Raw genomic sequence first — 22992 nt, forward strand, 5'->3', positions numbered from 1 at the left:
TCAATTAAATTTAGTATTTCTTGTGTTACCGAAGGATATCTATTAGCCCTCGTCTTCTTACCTACTTGATCCTATGCTGGGTTCACTATTTCATCTCTGAAAGCTACCCAGTCTCTTTCTACCGTATTCCTTTACCCTGCTCCTGTCAATCGTTGCTTAATACTCCCTCGTAGACCTCTACAACCTTTGGTTCTTTGAGGTTATCCGGGTCCCATCTCCTTTAATTCATAACTTTTTGCAGTTTCTTCAGTGTTAATCTACAGTCCATAACCAATATCGTAAATTGTGGTCAGAGTGTAAATCTGTTCCTGGGAATGACATACAATTTAAAATCTGGTTCCGAAATCTCTGTCTTACCACCAGAAACCTTCCGATACCTGTAGGTTTCTTCCACGGATACAACCTTCTCTCATGATTCTTAAACCAAGGGTTAACTATGATAAATTATGCTCTGTGAAAAATTCTACCATGCGGCTTTTTCCTTCATTCCTTTCCCTGAGTCCATATTCGCCTACTATTTTTCCTTTCTCTTCCTTTACCTACTATCGAATTCCAGTCACCCAAAACTACTAAATTTTCGTATTCTTTAACTATCTGATCAGTTTCTTTTATCTCATCATACATTTCTTCAATCTCTTCATCATCTGCATGGCAATTTGGCTTATAAACTTATACTGCTGTGGTGGATGTGGCCTCATGTGTATCTTGGCTACAATAATGTGTTCACTGTGGTATTCATAGTAGCTTGTCCGCGTTCTTATTTTTTATTCATTATTAAAGTTACTCATGCATTACAAGCTATCTGATTTCGAATTTATAAAGTTTTATTCTGCCGACCAGAAGTCCTGTTCCACCTGCCAGCGAACTCCACCAACTCGCACTATACCTAACTTATCTATTTCCCTTTCCAAAAGCCGGGCATGTGACCGAGCCGTTCTAGGCGCTTCAGTCTGGAACTGCGCTGCTTCTACTGTCGCAGATTCGAATCCTGCCTCGGGCATGGATGTGTGTGATGTCCTTAGGTCACTTATGTTTAAGTAGTTCTAGGTCTAGGGGACTGATGACCTCACATGTTAAGTCCCATAGTGCTTAGAGCCATTTGAACCATTTTAACCTTATCCAAATTTTCTATCTCCATGCCAAATTAAGGGGTCTAACATTCCACGTTCCGATATGTAGAACGCCAGTTTAGTTTCCCCTGATAACGACATCCTCCTTAGTTGTCACCTTCCGAATATTCGAATGGGGGACTATTTTACCAACAGAATACTTTACCCAAGAGAATGCCATCATCATTTAACCATACAGTAGAGATGGATGAGAACGGCAAAGATTTCGGCTGTAGCTTCTGCTTGCTTTCTGTCGTTCGCAGTACCAGCACAGCAAAGCTGGTTCGGTTGATGTTACAACACCAGATCAGTCAATCATCCAGACCGTTGGCTCTGCAACTACTGAAAGGCTGCTGCCACCCCCCCCCCCCCCCCTACTTCAGGAACCGCACGTGTGTCTGGCCTCTCAACAGATACCCCTCCGTTCTGTTTGCACCTACGGTACGGCTATCTGTATCGCTGAGGCTCGCAAGCCTCCCCACCAATGGTGAGGTCTATGATTCATGGACGGAAGATACTACCTACTATGGTGAAATAATAATAATAATAATAGTAATAATGTGTCAGATAATGTCATTTGAAAAAAAAGCTGCTAGTTGGCGCCAAGTGATCGTAGGGACCGTCTCTCACACCGGGTCGCTGTACTATGCTGTCCCTTCAAGTGGACGACAGGTATTACGATGGGAAATGCAGAATCTGTGATAGTGGGAGGGAGAAACTCTTATGTCCCTTATAATGGACATCAGGTCTCAGGAGGCTAGACTCTTGTCTCTCGTGGATAGTGCTCTTACCGACTAAGCTGTCGAGTACGGATCTCAACAACCTGCGTTCAGTGCCTGAGTTCTGCCTCAGTTTCCCAACTTCGCAGATGGTCTCTGTCTAGTTCTGCTGGAGTATCTCTTCTGGAAGAAAGGTCATTGTAGAGAAATGGTTTAACCACAACCTGGCTGTAGTTTCATGAATGAAGCTGCCTGTCAGTAAAAGACTGTGGCTAATCCATTCCTCCGAAATATCAAGGAGTATTTGTCCAGCAGGCTATGCATGACGGGTGCTGTGAAGTTTTTACTGCAGGAGATGGGTACTGGCATAACTGAAATCGAGAAGGTTTGTCACGGATGGAGATTGTATGGCTCAATCAATAAAAGTATTGGTGATGGAACTAACGAATCTACATCGGAGTCCGGATCTGACACACAGCGTTTCGTGTATTGCAAATAAATTCTAATTATTTGCTCATATATCTGTCGACTTATGGTATTAAGGTAGGACGGTTTAGTTGTATACCATGTTAAAAAATGAATCTTAGGAAAGAAATCGCGAAGATGCAGGTTCGAAAAGACGTCGAAAGACACTGTGCGATCAACGTCTCCATTAGTTGCAATGTCAAATAGACATGCAAATATATTACGCATTACAATATTTGTGTAGGAGGCGGAAACGATAACAGAATGTTGGTCTGCAATACACTCACTAATTATTGTTGATTTATTATTGTAAATAAGATACATGTAACTGTGCCAGTTCTTCCTCGTACAGACATAAGAATAAGGCATCAGAAGATTATATAATTCTCCTAATGCAGCGACCTAAAAAGGAAGTGCGACATGGACTCTACTTATGCATGCCAGGCACCTCTGGATTGTTACGTTACCAGAACAGAGATTACTACTATTTTGGCAGATCACTAACGTCTATACTTGATGATACAACAGATTCATTACATAAGAAAGTTTCAAAATCCGACTTACAAATAGTGTGCCTGCAGGGGGGACTGGAGTTCACAGGTTGTTATCTCCTTTTATAATCCTACCATTACCATTGTAATTTACTAAGCTTATACTTAAATAACAGAAAACCTGTCTCTATGTTGCCAAGTATAACCCTCCTACTAAAATTTGGTTTAGTTTCCATATAAAGTACACTTTGGGAGGATAGTCCTCTTTATAGGACACGCTAATCAATAGAGTTACCCTTTTTACAGGATTAGACCGTGTGTTGCGGCTAATGGAAAAGTAAATCAGACTATTCACTTCTTTTCCTAAGATCTTACCCAGCGTTTAGATAGAAACGCAGTATGAATAATATTATATTGAAGCTAGGACAACTCAGTTCCAAGTTCATTTAGTGGTTTAAAACATGTGCTAATGGTCGACAGCCTATCCAGGAAGTGAAACAGTGAATTATTGGAAAAGCGGAACTATGAATTTTGCCTACTTTCTTGCTACTGTTATATTTGGTTTTTCAAATAAATATTACTACACTTAAACAATGTTGGACTACACCCTTATAAATTACGATTTTAAAAGAGAAAAAGCCCAGTAGATAACTTCAAGAAAGCTAATAAAGTTTGGCCACGGAGGACCTTTAGAAAAGCATTTTTCCTAATCAGTATACTTAAATACTAAAATACTTAGATACTAAAGCACACACATTTTATACTGAACATTTTATTTTAAAAACTCTTTCTTACTAGAATTTACTTTCAAAAGCTGTTACTCTTTGAAAAAATGTTCAAATGTATGTGAATTCCTAAGGAACCAAACTGCTGAGGTCATCGGTTCCTAGACTTACACTACTTAAACTAACTTAAACTATCTTATGCTAGCCGGCCGAAGTGGCCGCGCGGTTCTGGCGCTGCAGTCTGGAACCGCGAGACCGCTACGGTCGCAGGTTCGAATCCTGCCTCGGGCATGGATGTGTGTGATGTCCTTAGGTTAGTTAGGTTTCACTAGTTCTAAATTCTAGGGGACTAATGACCTCAGCAGTTGAGTCCCATAGTGTTCAGAGCCATTTGCACCATTTTTATCTTATGCTAACAACAACACACATACCTGTGCCCAAGGGAGGACTCGAACCTCCGGCGGGAAGGGCCGTGGAATCCGTGACACGGCGCCTCAAACCACGCGGCCACTCCACTCAGCTGTTACTCTTTGAACTAACTCTGTATAGTCATTTAACAGATTCTAGGAATTTTGCTTCACTCTGACTGAATTTTACGTAAGCAAACTTTTACTATAACACTTTGCACTAGTTAAGAAAACTTTCTCATTATTTACACAAAACAATTGAAATGGTGCCTTCTTATATTAACTTGGTACTTCATAAGTCTGTAAAAGAGGACACTCGGATTAATAAAGAATGATTATTAAAATCACAGTTTAAATTAATGGTTTACGCTGTGCAAGCGTAAAATACAAATAAATATTATCTGGTTGTTGTAGGTTTGGGTATGGCGAACAGTTATGACGGCTACACTACCCACAGTATGGCCTACAACTACTTTGTTGTGTGGGCTCAATTTCTCTTCTTGGCGTCGTTCAATTTTATATACAGTAGCCCAACAACACGCAGCTATGCCGTACGCCGTTTGCAGTCTTCATCCTAGGCATTTTGTGCAAATTTTTCCTGCTCTTGCTCTAGGTAGCGCGCCAATTCGCCCTTACCATCTTTTCCACTCCCCAGAGCCACTTTCGTTTCAAACAATAGCACACTGGCTTTTACACCTATTTCTTACATTATTCCTAAGCGTGACTATTTCTTACAATTGTCAAATTTACATCAACATGAACAGTTTATACACACAAAGAAGTGTAAAGCTGTTATCTACCACTTAAGAGAGTAGACAGAAACGATAATTAGCGGAAAGATAAAAGTTCACTGTGACTGATGACTGAACCCCAGACCTTGGGTTTTGTAGTGCTGCATTTACCCACAGAGCCACTACGGAACAGAGCAGCCAATGTACAGAATTGTTCCATTCAACTCACAGTGCAATCTAGATATACCATAATGGAATGTTCTGCATACTGTCATTTTATTTTAACATATTCTTATCTCTCTAAAAAAAAAAGTGCATTTCCTGTGGATTTTTTGTGCGCCAGCGGCTAAACACACGATATTTTTTTGCCGTACACAAACTTTATTACAAAAGCACTAAACACGTAGTACAGCGGCAATGACACCTCTGTGGACAGACGTGATTATTAATGAAAGTTACGATTAATGCATAATATGTGACGGTAGAATGATCCACAGTACTGAATACATACGGTTCAAATTTAAGTAATTATTTTTACAGGCCTACTTAAATATTTATTTTAAATCAAAAACTACACATTCTTTACAAACAGATATTGGGTTTGCTAATTTTTCTTGTAAATTACTTTACACTCTTTCTCTCTTCACATTTACAATGTGCTTTAAATTATTTTACTGTAGTCCAAGTCGGTTTTGTTCTAGAACATCTAGATTTATCCACGTTTCATAGGCATATCTTACTTTCCCTGACTTTCTACCAAATTCCTTAAGACTCTCGTTTTCCTTAAATTTACTGAAAGTCTTAAGCCATCTCCCTTTATTGCCACTGCTGATCATAATGCTTTTTAGGTTCTGCATTTATGCATTTCTTTTAAGGACACTGTACAATTTCTATTTCTCTTCCAAATTCCTCTGTGTTCTATGTTTCTTTACATTTAGTACAAGATCTTAAACCATCTTGCTTTATTTTTTGGTGCTTTTGCTGATATTCGCACCTTAAGTATATTACTTACACATTTCTTGCTCCTGATTTCTTATCAAACCCATTCTTAGTTTTTGCTTTATTTTATTCAAATTTTCATTTTATTAATTTACAGAGAAATAATTTCATTGTTTATGTTGTAATAAATTTATGCAATACTGGTTTAAACACAATTTCAAATTGAAATCGATCAATTTAATTTAAAAAAAAATAATATTCATATTTAATGAAACTTCTTTGTGGAAGTCGCACCAGAGATCTAAAACAGGGTGTTAAGAAACGTAGCGTAAACCAAAACAAAATAAAAGTACCCTAAACATAGATTCTAAAATGCGTGCCTTAAGAGCTATGAGCACTTGTCCACCTTCCCTATCGTGAAACGCATCACTTTTACTGCAGGCTCTTTGATATTACGAACATCCTACACACCACAGTATGTAAACGAGGACACACTCCTCTGGTATTGTTCATGGATTTAGTATGCAGTAAACTTCTGTTAGTGTTGTTAGTGTGAACTGTATTAACGGTTATGGGTACATGCAGCGTATACATTAATTCTATTGGAACTATTTGGTGTTTGATAAGCTTGTGAAATGAATTCCATTGTAGTTTTATCTTTTTACATACCAGCGTAGTGGAAACCTAATATTACACACGGAAAATTGCAAACACTATCTTATGGTCTGGCAAATGGAACTAACCGTCAAGTCCGTGTCGTGTATGCTGAAAAATACCAGAAAACAGTGCAGTATCTGCACTATTATTCGGCTGTCTTTTCCAGTAACTAGCAGACTCTGGCTCCTTAGCTCCAACAAAAGTGAATCATGGGAGTCCTCGCACCACGTTTACTCCTAATGTGGTTCAAAAATGGTTCAAATGGCTCTGAGCACTATGGGACTTAACATCTATGGTCATCAGTCCCCTAGAACTTAGAACTACTTAAACCTAACTAACCTAAGGACAGCACACAACAGCCAGTCATCACGAGGCTCCTAATGTGGAAGCGCGAGTACTACAACAAGTACATGTTCCAGGAACTAGTGCACATAGAGCATACAGGATGACGGCATTACCATCAAATCGAATGGAAACTTGACAAAAAACAAGCCGGAAGCCGAAAACATTTTGAATAACCATTTTTGAAATGTTGTAGAGAAAATAGGATCTAAATGTTCATTAGAAGAAGCAAGGCAGTTAATGGAAGTGGCCTTACCCACACAATTTGATACAACTGAAATTCCACCCACCTCTCCTTCCGAAATTAGGAAGATAATAAACTCTCTCAAGAATAAAAGCTCACATGGAATTGATGGCATTTCCAGCAGGATAATAAAAGCTTGTTCCCAAGAGATAAGTGGGATTCTTAGAACATATGTAATAGCTCCCTGAAGCAGGGTATTACGCAGATAGACTGAAGTATGCCATTGTTAAACCACTGCACAAAAAAGGGGATATGTCTGATGTCAACAACTACCACACTATCTCTCTTCTGACTGCCTCATCCAAAATTCTTGAAAAAGTAATGTACTGTACAGTAGCTTCACACCATTGTAAAAACAAAATTTTAACAAAATGTCAGTTTGGTTTCCAGAAAGGTTTTTCAACGGAAAATGCTATATATACTTTCACTAATGAAATATTAAATGATCTGAGTAACTGGATGTCACCCGTTGGTTTTTTTTTGTGATCTCTCAAAGGCTTTTGATTGAGCAAATCATGAAATACTTCTAGATAAGCTCACGTATTGTGGTATGAATGGGACAGCGCTCAAATGGTTTAAATCATACGTAACTGGAAGAGTGCAGAAAGTTGAAATAAGCAGTTCACATGATATGTAAATAACTGGTGATTTCTCAAACTGAGAAACAATCAAGAATGGGCTACCGCAAGGTTCGGTCTTGGGTCCTCTGCTGTTCTTAATATACAGGGTGGTCCATTGATCGTGACTGGGCCAAATATTTCACGAAAAACCTACAAAGAACGAAACTTGTCTAGCCTGAAGGGGGAAACCAGATAGCGCTATGGTTGGCCCGCTAGATGGCGCTGCCATAGGTCAAACGGATATCAACTGCGTTTTTTTAAAAATAGGAACCCCCATTTTTATTTCATATTCGTGTAGTACGTAAAGAAACTTGAATGTTTTAGTTGGACCACATTTTTCGCTTTGTGGTAGATGGCGCTTAATAGTCACAAACATATGTCTCACAATTTTAGACGAACAGTTGGTAACAGGTAGGTTTTCTAAATTAAAATACAGAACGTAGGTGCGTTTGAACATTTTATTTAGGTTGTTCCAATGTGATATATGTACCTTTGTGAACTTATCATTTCTGAGAACGCAAGCTGTTACTGCGTGATTACCTGTAAATACCACATTAGTGCAATAAATGCTCAAAATGATGTCCGTCAACCTCAATGCATTTGGCAGTACGTGTAACGACATACCTCTCAACAGCACAACCATTGACAATGTACTGACGCATGTTGTCAGGCGTTGTCGGAGGATCACGAGAGCAAATATCCTTCAACTTTCCCCACAGAAAGAAATCCGTGGACGTCAGATCCGGTGAACATGCGGGCCTTTGTATGGTGCTTCGACGACCAGTTCACCTGTCCTGAAATATGCTATTCAATACCGCTTCAACGCCACACGAGCTATGTGCCGGATATCCATCATGTTGGAAGTATATCCCCCTACTGTCATGCAGTGAAACATCTTGTAGCAACATCGGTAGAACATTACGAAGGAAATCAGCATACATTGCACCATTTAGATTGCCATCGGTAAAATGGGGGCCAATTATCACTCCCCCCATAATGCCACACCATACATTAACCCACCAACGTCGCTGATGTTCCACTTGTCGCAGCCATCGTGGCTTTTCCGTTACCCAATAGTGCATATTGTGCCGGTTTACGTTATCACTGCTGGTGAATGACGCTTCGTCGCTAAGTCGAACGTGTGCAAAAAATCTGTGATCGTCCCTTAATTTCTCTTGTGCCCAGTGGCATAACTGTACACGACGTTCAAAGTCGTCGCCATGCAATTCCTGGTGCATAGAAATACGGTACGGGTGCAATCGATGTTGATGTAGCATTCTCAATACCGACGTTTTTGAGAGTCCCAATTCTCGCTCAACTTGTCTGCTACTGATGTGCGGATTAGCCGCGACAGCAGCTAAAACACCTTCTTGGGCATCATTATTTGTTGCAGGTCGTGGTTGACGTTTCACATGTGTCTGAACAGTTCCTGTTTCCTTAAATAACGTAACTTTCCGGCGAACGGTCCGGACACTTGGATGATGTCGTCCAGGATACCGAGCAGCATACATAGCACACGCCCGTTGGGCATTTTGATCACAATAGCCATACATCAACCCGATATCGACCTTTTCCGCAATTGGTAAACGTTCCATTTTAACACGGGAAACGTATCATGAAGCAAATACCGTCCTCACTGGCGGAATGTTTCGTGATACCGCGTACTTATACGTTTGTGACTATTACAACGCCATCTATCACAAAGCGAAAAAAGTGGTCCAACTAAAACATTCGTATTTCTTTACGTGCTACACGAATATGTAATAAAAATGGGGCTTCCTATTTGAAAAAAACGCAGTTGATATCCGTTTGACCTATGGCAGCGCCATCTAGCGGGCCAACTATAGCGCCATCTGGTTTCCCCCTTCAAGCTAGACGAGTTTCGTTCTTTGTAGTTTTTTCGTTTGATGCTTATTTCGTGAGATATTTGTCCCGGTCACTATCAATGGACCACCCTGTATATTAGTGACCTGCCATCTATATTCACGAAGATGCAAAGCTGGTACTTTTTGCCGATGATACAAGTATAGCTATCACACCCAACAGGCAAGAATTAACTGAGGAAATTGTAAACGATGTTTTTCAGAAAATCATTAAGTAGTTCTCTGCAAATGGGCTCTCATTAAACTTTGCCAAAACACAGTATATACTGTTCCACACAGTAAAAGGAATGACACTATTAATAAACATAGACTTCGATCAGAAATCGTTAGTTAAGGTAGAATATTCAAAATTTCTAGGTGTATGCATTGATGAGGGGTTGAACTGGAAAAAACACACTGAAGATCTGCTGAAACGTTTGAGTTCAGCTACTTATGCTATTAGGGTCATTGCAAATTTTGGCGATATACATCTCAGTAAATTATATATATTCGCTTACGAAATTTGTTATTAACAATCCGAACGAACTCAAAAGTAATAGCAGTGTACATGGCTACAACACTACGAGAAAGGATGATCTTCACTACTCAAGGTTAAATCTAACTGTGGCTCAGAAGGGGGTATATTATGCAACCACAAAGGTCTTTGGTCACTTACCTAATAGCATCAAAAGTCTGACAGCCATACAGCATTTAAAAGGAAATTAAAAGAATTTCTGAATGGCAACTCCTTCTACTCATTAGATGAATTTTTGGATATAGTAAGTGGGTAATTTCCCCACCCCCCACCAAAAAATTGAAAATATTAAGTGTCATGTGATATCTTGTGTAATGTAATATCTTGGATAGACATCTTTTATTAACCTGACACATTCCACATCATTACGAAGTGTCGTATTCATGATCTATGGAACAAGTAGTAATCTAATCTAACCTCTAATTTAATCAGCATCTATTACCGTTCGTCATCCTCTGGTCCGGGCTCTTCTGCATCAACAGTTGATTTTTGTGGACTGAACAGCAGAGGTGAAAGACTACATCCCTGTCTTTCACCCTTTTTATCCGAAGTCTTCGTTCTTGATCTTCCATTCTAACTGTTCCCTCCTAGTTACTGAACTCTCATTTTTGTAGGTCGACGTACCCTATGAACGTGACTTGAGTTTTCTTAAAACTTGCTTCGACTATTAGTAGCAACGTCAGAGCCGACTCTCTGGTCCCCTTACCCATCCGAAAGACAAACAGGTCTCGTCTAAGAGATCCTCTGTTTTCTTTTCCATTCTACTGTATATTATTCTTGCCTGCAGCTTGAGGACCTTATTTGATGGCAAGTATTTCAGAGCTCAGGTTAAGTTTGACTTTAATGCTAGATCCTGAGCTAATAACAAGCATCAAAACGGATACAGGGATTACTGAACACAGGGTTGTCGTAGCGAGACTGAATATTGCAACCACCAAATCCTCCAAAAATAAAGAAAAACATACCAATTCGATAAAACAGATAAAAGTTCACTTGATGCCTTCCTGAGAGACAATCCCCACTCCTTACATATTAACAATGTAAGTGTACGCCAGATGTGGCTTGAATTCAAAGAAATAACATCGGCAGCAATCGAGAGATATATACGAAATAAATTAAGAAACGGAGCTGATCCTCGTTGGTACACAAAATGGGTCAGAACACTGTTACAGGAACAACGAAAAAAATCAATCCAAATTCAGACAGGCGCAAAACCCCAAGATTGGCAACCTTTTGCGGAAGCTGTAAATTTAGCGCGGACCTCAATGCTTATAATAGTTTTCACAACGAGATTCCGGCCTTATATAAAATATACCATCGGTGAACTACAATCAGTGCCTTCTCTGCACGATGGCAATCGAAATACTGTCGATGACAGTGCTGCTAAAGCAGACTTACGAAACACAGCCGTCCGAAATTCCTCCACCAAAGAAGACGAAGTAAATATTCCAGAATCCGAATCAAGAGTAGCTGCCAGCATGGGTAACTTAGAAGTAGATATCCTCGTAGTAGTAAACCAATTTAAACCACTTAATAAAAGCAAGGCTTCAGGTCCAAAAAGTATACCAATTAGGTTCCTTTCAGAGCATGCTGATGCAATAGCTCCATACTAAACAATTATATACAACCGCCCGCTCGACGAAACATCCGTACCCACAGACTGGAAAGTTGCACAGGTCACGCCAATATTCAAGAGAGGCAATATCAAGGTTCCTTTCAGAGCATGCTGATGCAATAGCTCCATACTAAACAATTATATACAACCGCTCGCTCGAGGAAACATCCGTAACCAAAGACTGGAAAGTAGCACACGTCACGCCAATATTCAAGAAAGGCAATATCAATAATTCACTAAATTAGAGGCCCATATCATTAACGTCGATATGCAGCAGTTTTGTGTTCGAATATTATGAATTACCTCGAAGAAAATGGTGTAATGATACCTAGTCAACACGGATTTAGAAAACGTTGTTCCTGTGAAACACAATTAGCTCTTTACTCACAACAATTTTTCAGTGTTATGGAAAAAGATTTCAAATTGTTTCCGAATTTCTAGATTTCCAGAAGGCTTTTGACACTGTACTTCACAAGCTGCCTGTTATCATATTGCGTGCTTATGGAATATCGTTTCAGTTATGCGACTGGATTCTGATTTCCTGTCAGAGAGATCACAGTTCGTAGTAACTGACGGAAAGTCATCGAGTAAAACGGAAGTGATTTGTGGCGTTTCCCAAGGTAGTGTTATAGGCCCTTTGCTGTTCTTCATCTATGCAAACGATTTAGGAGACAATCTGAGCAGCCATATTAGGCTGTTTGCAGATGATGCTGTCGTTTATCGACTAGTAAAGTCATCAGAAGATCAAAAAAGATTGTCAAACGATTTAGAAAAGATATCTGTACGGTGCAAAATTGGCAATTCGACCCTAAATAAAGAAAGGCGTGACGTCATCCACATGAGTGCAAAAAGGAATCCGTTATACTTCGATTACGCGCTAAATGAGTCAAATCTAAAGGCCAAAAATACAACTAAATACCTAGGAATTACAATTACGAACACCTTAAATTGGAAGGAACATATGGAAAATATTCTGGGGAAGTCTAACCAACGACTGCGTTTTATTGGCAGGACACTTAGAAAATGTAACAGATCTACTAAGGAGACTGACTACACTATGCTTATTCGTCCTTTTTTAGATTCCTGCTGCACAGTGTGGGATTCTTACCAGATAGGACTGACGGGGTACATCGAGAAAGTTCAAAGAAAAGCACCACGTTTTGTATTATCGGGAAATAGGGGAGAGAGTGTCACTGAAATGATACAAGATTTGGGGTGGCGTAATCTTCTCACGAAATTTCGATCATCAACTTTCTCCTGCGAATCCGAAAATACTTTTTGACGCCGACCTGTATAGGGAGGCACGATCATTATAATAAAATAAGGGAAATAAGAGCTCGCATGGAAACATACAGGTGTTCGTTTTTTCCGCGCGCTGTACAAGATTGGAATAATAGAGAGTTATTGTGAAGGTGTTTCGATGAACCCTCCGCCAGGCACTGAAATGGATTTGCAGAGTATCCCTGTAAATGTAAATATAAATCCCCTCTGCCTTCCACGTCGCTTCCCATTTCTTCTTTTATCATATCATTCCATCTATTTGCTCTTTTCTCTGAGTTTCATCAGAGTGGAATTCCTCTTGCACTCTTAAGGGGGGTAGGACGTCAAACGGGCCGTCTTGGAGCAGGAGAGACACCACAGGACATTTTAATTTCCACTGTCTATACTTTCTCGAATAAATTCATAAAACTTTGGTAGCATGCCCAGGAAGGATTCAGGATTTACAATTATAGCAGTGGAAGTTCAAAAAAAAAAATAACAAAATAATTTTTTTTTACATGTGAATGTTCATTATTTTTTCACTTCTATTGGCTGCGTTTGTTGCTATAGGTACAAGTTCCTTCATAAGTAAGAGAGATTCTTCCATGAATTTTGCACAGCATACAAACCATACTTACAGGTGTACGAAGCTCTAGAAATTATTTAATTTATGAAAAAGTGAATGTACTGTTACATTTTAAACTTTATGTTTAGAAAAAACTCAAATATTACCGTTAATTATCTCAATTTTTACCACAGTTTTTAATATATTTGGAAAATTCTAGAGTTTCATACACCTGTAAGAATGGTTTGTATGCTGTGCAAAATTAATCGAATAATCTCCCTTATTTATGAAGAAAAGTGTACCTATAGCAACAAATGCAGCCAATGGTAAGTGAAAAGAAGGTGAAATACAAATGTAAAAAAATAAATTATTTTCTTATATTTTTGAACTTGCACCACTATACGTGTAAATCCTGAATCGTTTCTGGTCATTCTGACAAAGTTTTATGAATTTATTTTTAAAAGTATAGACAGTGGAAGTTAAAAATTCCTGTGGTGTCACTCCTGCTCCAAGTCGTCCCGTTTGACGTCCTATCCCCCTTAATACTAATGCTTTAGATTTTAATTTCCTTGGTGGTTAGTTTCAGTTTTTCATGCACTGAAACGGTCCTTCGGACGACTATATCTTTCTCGATTTTTTCAAAGATTTTCTGTAGTCGTTTTTGCCTTGACTTCCCTGTACTTATTTATTTCATTCATAAGTGACTTACATTGTAGTGTTTCTGTTCTTTCCTGAACAGTTTTGTACTTCTTTGTTTCGACGGTTAAATGGATATTTTCCCCCGTTACGCGAGATTTGTTCGCAAATGACTTCCTCGTACCTATATTTGTCTGGTCAACTTCAGTTATTATCGCCTTTAGAGATGACCACCCTCTTCAACTGAACTACGTATTGTAGTATTCATTATTGTCGGATTTTCCATCGTTTGAGGACTTCAAAAGCACTTCGTCATTCCAGTTCTTTCCACATCGATTCTTCCGGACGCGTGTGTTAGCCTAAAGCCTATTTTTCATCATTACTAAATTGTGATATCTACTCCAGAGAGCGCCTTACAATCCAACATCTAACTTCAGAATCTCTGCCTTACCATGGTGTAACGTATCTGGAATCTCCCCATGTGTCCAGGCTATTTGCAAGTATACATCCTCCTCTTGTCATTTTTTAACCGCATATTCACTGTTACTTGTTGAAATTTATAGCTGAACTGACTTAGTCTCTTTCTTCCGTCATTCCGACTACCGGTAGCCTATTGTCCTGTACGTCTGTATCCGCCCCCCCCCCCCTCCACCCCCTCGCCCTCCCGGACCTGCTACAGCGTTCGCCGACCGGAGTGGCCAAGCGGTTCTAGGCGCTACAGTCTGGAACAGCGCGACCGCTATGGTAACAGGTTCGAATCCTGCCTCGGGCATGGATGTGTGTGATGCCTTTAGGTTGGTTAGGTTTAAGTAGTTCTAGGGACTGATGACCTCAGAAGTTAAGTCCCATAATGTTCAGAGCTATTTGAACCATTTGCTACAGCGTTCAAATAACCCAGAATTGTGATTTTCATATCCCTTTACTTACTGAATACTCTTTCAATATCCTAACACATCATCTCTGCCTTTTCATCTTCATCTTGTGACTTACCTGAAATGTTGTTGTTGGTTTGCTGCTGAATCTGATGAAAATAATCTTATCCCCGAAATGTTAATAGTACCCTACTCTGTGGCCTACTTCCTTATTCTTTATGAAGCCTACTCACGCAACACTATTTGCTGCTACTGTTGATATTATCTTATATTCGTCTGATCATAAATCATCATCTTCATTCCGTTTCATTTCATGGTCCTGCACTATATACGGACGGAACTATTGTATTTCCCTTTTCAAATTTTATTTCTTCCGTGCCACATACAGATTTCCAACATTTCACACTCTATTCTGATCATTATTTTGTAGAGTAAAATTAAACACTCCACCACAAAAAACAGCAGGGCCGTGCAAAAACACCTGTCCATTAACACTATTGACATTAATATCAATGTTGTCTACAGCTTTATAAACTGTGTGGCGTGAACGCCTCCTCCTCATGTTATGACGCGGCATCTCTGTGGCTCCTTGCTGTTGCTCGTGCGGCTGCTGGACGACTGACGCCATCTTGCGACAAACTCTGTTTTGTTATTCAGTCTTTTTCTTATAGACATCGCTCACTTTGCACTTCCTTCCCACAGATCCGATTGCTTTTCTAGTCGGGAACGGTTACATAGTGGAGAGATTATCATGCAACTTCTCACTCACAGGCCGTATGTCTTGTAGATACGTGCAGTGATTTGTGTTGCCTTCTACATTCTCATGCCGTCGGTCATTGCTGATTCCTGCACCTTTTAGGGACAATTACCTCTTCCAAGGTCAAAAGTTGTCTGAATCTCTCTCAGCTGCTCCGTCCTTTTTGACCACACTGTAGAAATAACGAGGGTGACCGTAGCGGTCGCGCGGTTCCAGACTGAAGCGCCTAGAACCTCTCGGCCACACCGGCCGGCGTAAACACATTTTACTGTTCTCGGTTGACAAAGACACAGACACACCTCTTCTTTAACAGACATTGTGTCACTTGTGTCAGCGGTGCAGGATCATGTCTCCCGGTACCCATTTTGCAGTATACAGGGTGTTACAAAAAGGTACGGCCAAACTTTCAGGAAACATTCCTCACTCACAAAGAAAGAAAATATGTTATGTGGACATGTGTCCGCAAACGCTTACTTTCCATGTTAGAGCTCATTTTATTACTTCTCTTCAAATCACATTAATTATGGAATGGAAACACACAGCAACAGAACGTACCAGCGTGACTTCAAACACTTTGTTACAGGAGATGTTCAAAATGTCCTCCGTTAGCGAGGATACATGCATCCACCCTCCGTTGCATGGAATCCTTGATGCGCTGATGCAGCCCTGGAGAATGGCGTATTGTATCACAGCCGTCCACAGTATGAGCACGAAGAGTCTCTACGTTTGGTACCGGGTTTGCGTAGACAATGCCCCCATAAATGAAATTCAAGAGGGTTGATGTTAGGAGAGCGTGGAGGCCATGGAATTGGTCTGCCTCTACCAATCCATCGGTCACCGAATCTGTTGTTGAGAAGCGTACGAACACTTCGACTGAAATGAGCAGGAGCTCCATCGTGCATGAACCACATGTTGTGTCGTACTTGTAAAGGCACATGTTCTAGCAGCACAGGTAGAGTATCCCGTATGAAATCATGATAACATGCTCCATTGAGCGTAGGTGGAAGAACATGGGGCCCAATCAAGACATCACCAACAATGCCTGCCCAAACATTCACAGAAAATCTGTGTTGATGACGTGATTGCACAATTGCGTGCGGATTCTCGTCAGCCCACACATGTTGATTGTGAAAATTTGCAGTTTGATCGCGTTGGAATGAAGCCTCATCCGTAAAGAGAACATTTGCACTGAAATGACACATTGTTGGATGAACCATTCGCAGAAGTTTACCCGTGGAGGCCAATCAGCTGCCGATAGTGCCTACACACGCTGTACATGGTACGGAAACAACTGGTTCTCCCGTAGCACTCTCCGTACAGTGACGTGGTCAACGTTACCTTGTACAGCAGCAACTTCTCTGACGCTGACATTAGGGTTATGGTCAACTGCACGAAGAATTGCCTCGTCCATTGCAGGTGTCCTCGTCGTTCTAGGTCTTCCCCAGTCCCGAATCATAGGCTGGAATGTTCCGTGCTCCCTAAGACGCCGATCAATTGATTCGAGCGTCTTCCTGTCGGGAGACCTTCGTTCTGGAAATCTGTCTCAATACAAACGTACCGCGCCACGGCTATTGCCCCGTGCTAATCCATACATCAAATGGGCGTCTGCCAACTCCGCATTTGTAAACATTGCACTGCCTGCAAAACCACGTTCGTGATGAGCACTAACCTGCTGATGCTACGTACTGATGTGCTTGATGCTAGTACTGTAGAGCAATGAGTCGCATGTCAACAGAAGCACCGAAGTCAACATTACCTCATTCAATTGGGCCAACTGGCGGTGAATCGAGGAAGTACAGTACATACTGACGAAACTAAAATGAGCTCTAACATGGAAATTAAGCGTTTCCGGACACATGTCTACATAACATCTTTTCTTTATTTGTGTGTGAGGAATGTTTCCTGAAAGTTTGGCCGTACCTTTTTGTAACACCCTGTATACAGTGCTACACAGCCACTAGTGTAGTATTTACAGGCAGTGATAAATACGTGTTCCACTGAGCTTACTTCTTACAGCCACACAAAATTGTAAATCAATTCTCTGTTGCAGTGGATGATGATGCAAGGGGCTCCAGTAACCCACCGACCTGGCTGAATCTTCACTACCACCCTCATGTGTTTCTGTTATGAATCCCGGATGGAGCGCTCTCTTTGTGTTGCAGGCGTGTAGGGGAACAGGTACCGATGCCGGCGTGACGGTGAGCGACCTCACTGCAGACGCGCCCGACAATGGCCGCGCCGAGGAGCTCACTTACCCAGTGCCTTCTTACGCCGACATCATCGTTTCACACTCGACATTCGAAGGTACGGCCTCGACAATTTCCATATGTTTGACTTAAAGGTTGCCTACGTTTCAAAGTCTTTCCTTATTCTGAGAGACGCTGCGGGCAAAAATGTTTGTGTATTGTAACTGCTAACAAAAAATTTAGAAAATTTATCAAAGTTTTCTGCATATACCCATTAATTATATAACAAATTTATATAAACGTGACACCCACACACACACACATTATCATCAGTTATCTGCTATATTAGCAGGTCCTTTGCCTCTCCATTTTGTGCGATCCATTGCTTCCTTCTTAAGGCTGCTGTATGTTGTACTGTCCATCATGTCATCCAGTATCTGGAATCTCTTCCTTCCTCGCTTCCTTTTCCCTTCTACATAACCTTCTAAAACTGTTTTGATCAGTCCGTCATTCTTTCTTAATATATGCCCAATCTAGTTTCTTTTTCTTCTCTTTATTACATCTAGTAACTGTCTTTTCTCTCCCACTCCTCTCACACTTTTTACTCTGTCCGTCCAACTTATTCTTTCCATCCTCCGCCATGTCCAGATCTCAAAAGCCTCCAGCCTTTCTCTGTCTTTCTTCCTCATAGTCCATGTTTCAGCGCCATATCGAAGAACACTCCACACAAGACATTTTATGAGTCTCTTCCTGAGTTCTCTGTCCAGGCCGCTGCAGAAAATTCTCCTTTTCTTATAAAACGCCTCTTTTGCCATTGCTATCCTTGTTTTAATTTCTGTGGTGCACCTCCAGTCGGCGTTTATCCTGTTTCCAAGATACTTAAAATTTTGTACCTGTTCTGGTATTTCTCCATTCAGAATAATTTTTATTTCCTTATTTCCTCCTAGTGCCAATATTTTTGTTTTATTTGTGTTAATTTTCATTCCATATTTTTTCCGTTAGTTTCAGTGGTGTCCACCAAATCCTGTAATTCTTTTTCCTCTGTGGCTAGAAGGACCATGTCATCAGCAAACCTCAAACACCCTACTCTTCTTCCTCCAATTTCTACGCCTTTGTCATCTAATGAGCATTGGTCAATCATATTTTCCAAGTAGAGGTTGAAAAGAGTAGGTGATGGACAGCATTCTTGTCTTACTCCTTTTCCTAGTCCGATCCAGTTTGTACTTTCTCCTCTCACTTTAATTGAAACTTTTTGATTAAGATATAATGAATTTACAAGTCTTCTGGTTTTCCAGTCCACTCTCTTTTCCACACACACACACACACACACACACACACTAATTTGTCAATTGCGACTGTACCTAGCGGCTACTGCTGAGTAGTTTCTCTTCCTAAACAGCATCCCATACGTGCAAACCAGTTGCTTCTTTACCTCCGATTACTCGTACTTGTTTACTTGGGCTATGCACGGCTCTGTTAAAAAACTAATATCTAGATGTAGTCATAGGGTCAAACCGAGCACGTCTGCTTTCATGCCCCTCAGGTAATTCGTTGCAAAAAATAAACTCTAGCTGTGATCTTAAAGTCAAATAGTCTATGCATTGGATAGAATTGCGAGTTAATAAAATACACAGAATACAAAGTAAAATTTAAACCGAATAATCTAACAACAAGATTTCTATTATAACGTATGTAACTGATGTAGGCGACAGAGGATTATGCTGAATAAGGTTTATTCAAGAAAGGACATCTCGAATAAACGAGAAATGGTCCTACGATATTCTGTTAAAATACAGACAGATAATACGCTTATCAAATGCAGTAAAGTTACGTCGAGAGCGTTACGAGAATGGTAGAAATATCCCCAAACTAAACAGTCACCAAGGACTCGGGAAAACTAACAAGGGGAGGCCACGACGTTTGGAACGCAGATTTACTGCAAACTTCGTACACTCGTAGTACTCCATGAGGACAACAAAATGTGTAAGCAGCAGCGCGTACTTCTCAAGCGTTATTGAGAAAATCGCAAGATGATTTCGGTCATCAAATATGTTCCTGTGCGTGGACATTTTTACCACGAAGCGGCAGCAGCCGAGGATATCGGCACTGTAGCTCAGCGTGTTCGGCCAGAGAGCTGTTTGGTCTCTGTAATAAAAAAAACACTGAATGGAAGGATTACCAAACGAATTTGAACGGATGTCATGTGGCGTCCGCAACACCCAAACACAACGATGAAAAACGAACAAAATGAAAAAAGAAAAAAAGTGGTTAGCGTTCAAGCCCCGTAGTCGCTGAATCGAGTCCTGTTTGTCAGTTTTCTTTTTAATTTTCAACACAGTCATTTTTTTACTATATATATTACAATTGATATAATGGGAAAATACGTGTAATCGGATGAACTCTTATTAAATTTACCATGTTATTTGGCAGTCTACAAATTTTTACTATCGCAAATAATATAATATTCATAACTATCGACTAGTAAACGACCAATGGCATAAAGTGATACTGAAAATGTGTGCTTGTCCGTGTCTTCTAAATTGTTCGTATTTAATCGAATGAGAATGAGAAAGTTCTTCTCGTGAAGACCCTATTAAAATACACTCGAAACTGCATGACCAATTATCAGCGCCGGTATTTAAGGGAGCACTGCGTTATGCATGGTTTGCTTCCAAATTATCAGCTGACAGAGAGGTTTTTGAAAATGTTAACGAGGTTTGTTTTTCCACAGAAAAACTCAAAAGACGTTGCGTATGCGGAAACATAGCATTTATTCAATGCAGTTGGTGCCGTTTAACTTTGTTTCCCATGTTTTTACGAAAAATACCATCCTGCAACTTGTACTCGTAATGTCGAAACCGACGATTGATTGTACATCTTTCGAAAGCCGTCTGTGCCTGTCAAAACTTGCCGGTAACAAGTAGTTTCGGGCTCCATCTAGGTATAAGGGATTTCTCAAATCACGGACGAACATACATTTTCAGTATCACTTTATGCGGTTGGTCGTTTACTAGTCGATAGTTATGAATATTATATTATTTGTAATAATAAAAATTTGTAGACTGCCAAATAACATTGTAAATTTAATAAAATTTCATCCGATTACACGTATTTTCCCATTATATCAATTGTAATATATATAGTAAAGGAAATGACTGTGTTGAAAATTAAAAAGAAAACTGACAAACACGACTCGATTCAGCGACTACGGGGCTTGAACGCTAACCACTTTTTTCTTTTTTCATTTTGTTCGTTTTTCATCGTTGTGTTTGGGTGTTGCGGACGCCACATGACGTTCGTTCAAATTCGTTTGGTGATCCTTCCATTCAGTGTTTCTTTATTACAGAGACCAAACAGCTCTCTGGCCGAACACGCTGAGCTACAGTGCCGATATCCTCGGCTGCTGCCGCTTCGTGGTAAAAATGTCCACGCACAGGAACATATTTGATGACCGAAATCATCTTGCGATTTTCTCAATAACGCTTGAGAAGTACGCGCTACTGCTTACACATTTTCTTGTCCTCATGGAGTACTACGAGTGTACGAAGTTTGCAGTAAATCTGCGTTCCAAACGTCGTGGCCTCCCCTTGGAAGCCCATTTCGTGATCACAGCATATAAAGTATTCATCAGCTCAAAACAGTTCAGAATTTAACAGGATGATTCACAAATTAACATGAGCCATACCGAAAATAATAACCCACACTCTATCTGTCAACAGTTCCGTGATATAAGCGTAGCACGCTTGGATCTCTCGTTAGTTAGAGTCCCTTGAAAAGTTGGGCATTGTAGCGGCAGTTCCGTCTAGAATCATACATCACTGAATCACGCACATTACCATATCAGTCTCCTTCTTCCAGCACTCCCGTAAAAGGGTCTCAGAAAGTTATAGTCTCATAACGGCTGTTCACCGCCAAGAATCTACCACCTATACGTCAGAATCACGCACGTTTCCACAAACAGCTCTATCTTCTTCCAGCTCCCTTGAGCTCTTCACTCGGGAAGTCCCAGTTTCCACTTGACTCCAGCAGTATTCCACCACAGTCCAACTCTCATTGGCTGAAGGCCATCCCCAGCAAGAATACATCGTTTTCAAGCTCTACAGACATAATTTGACTCACTTAACCACTTCCCCACATTAAACTAATGTATTATAAGAGTATTTAAATACAGAAGTCTTACAAACATTCTGCAAATCTCAGATAATTTACAATAATTATAAATCAAGGTTTTTCCATAAATAAATAAGCCAGTATTCTTGCGCAGGTGCGCTCACGATAAATGACAAAAGGTTCTCGCTGTACACTGAAGAGCCAAAGAAACTGGAACACCTGCCTAATATAGTGTAGGGCCCCTGCGAGCAAGCAGAAGTGACGCAACACGACGTGGCATGGACTCGACTAATGTCTGAAGTAGTGCTGGAGGTTATGGACACCATGAATCCTGCAGCGTTGTCCATAAATCCGTAAGAGTACGAGGGGTGTAGAGCTATTCTGAACAGCACGTTGCAAGGCATCCGAGATATGTTCAATAATGTTCATGTCTGGGGAGTTTGGTGGCTAGTGGAAGTGTTTAAACTCCTAAGAGTGTTTCTGGAGCCACTATGTAACAATTTAGGACCTATGGGGTGTCGTATTGTCCTGCTGAAATTGCCGAAGTCCGTCGGAATGCACAATGGACATGAATGGATGCAGGTGATGAGGCAGGATGCTTACGCACATGTCACCTGTCAGAGTCGTATCTAGATGTATCAGGGGTTCCTTACAACTCCAACTGCACACGTCCCACACCATTACAGAGCCTCCACAACCTTGAATAGTCCCTGCTGACATGCATGGTCCATGGATTCATGAGGTTGTCTCCCTACCCGTACACGTCCATCCGCTCGATACAATTTGAAACGACACTCGTCCGACCAGCCAACATGTTTCGAGTTATCAACAGTCCAATGTCGGTGTTTACGGGCCCAGGCGAGGCTTAAAATTTTGTGTCGTGCAGTCATCAAGGAAACACGAGTGGGCCTGCGGCTCTGAAAGTCCATATCGATGATGTTTAGCCGGCCGCGGTGGTCTAGCGGTTCTAGGCGCTCAGTCCAGAACCGCGCGACTGCTACGGTCGCAGGTTCGAATCCTGCCTCGGGCATGGATGTGTATGATGTCCTTAGGTTAGTTAGGTTTAAGTAGTTCTAAGTTCTAGGGGACTGATGACCTCAGATGTTAAGTCCCATAGTGCTCAGAGCCATTTGAACCATTTTTTC

General features: G+C 40.6%; 1 protein-coding gene across 2 annotated transcripts in view; it reads left to right on the forward strand.

Moving 5' to 3' along the window:
- LOC126417492 (caspase-1-like) overlaps positions 1-22992 on the forward strand; it is a 139495-nt gene that overhangs the window by 86736 nt on the left and 29767 nt on the right. For both annotated transcript variants that reach the window (XM_050085123.1, XM_050085122.1), the window contains one exon: positions 17714-17855. In XM_050085123.1, the coding sequence (XP_049941080.1) occupies positions 17714-17855 (142 nt within the window). The remainder of the gene's footprint in view (positions 1-17713; positions 17856-22992) is intronic.

This window comes from Schistocerca serialis, chromosome 1, assembly GCF_023864345.2.
Source record: "Schistocerca serialis cubense isolate TAMUIC-IGC-003099 chromosome 1, iqSchSeri2.2, whole genome shotgun sequence".
Classification (NCBI taxonomy): Eukaryota; Metazoa; Arthropoda; class Insecta; order Orthoptera; family Acrididae; genus Schistocerca; species Schistocerca serialis.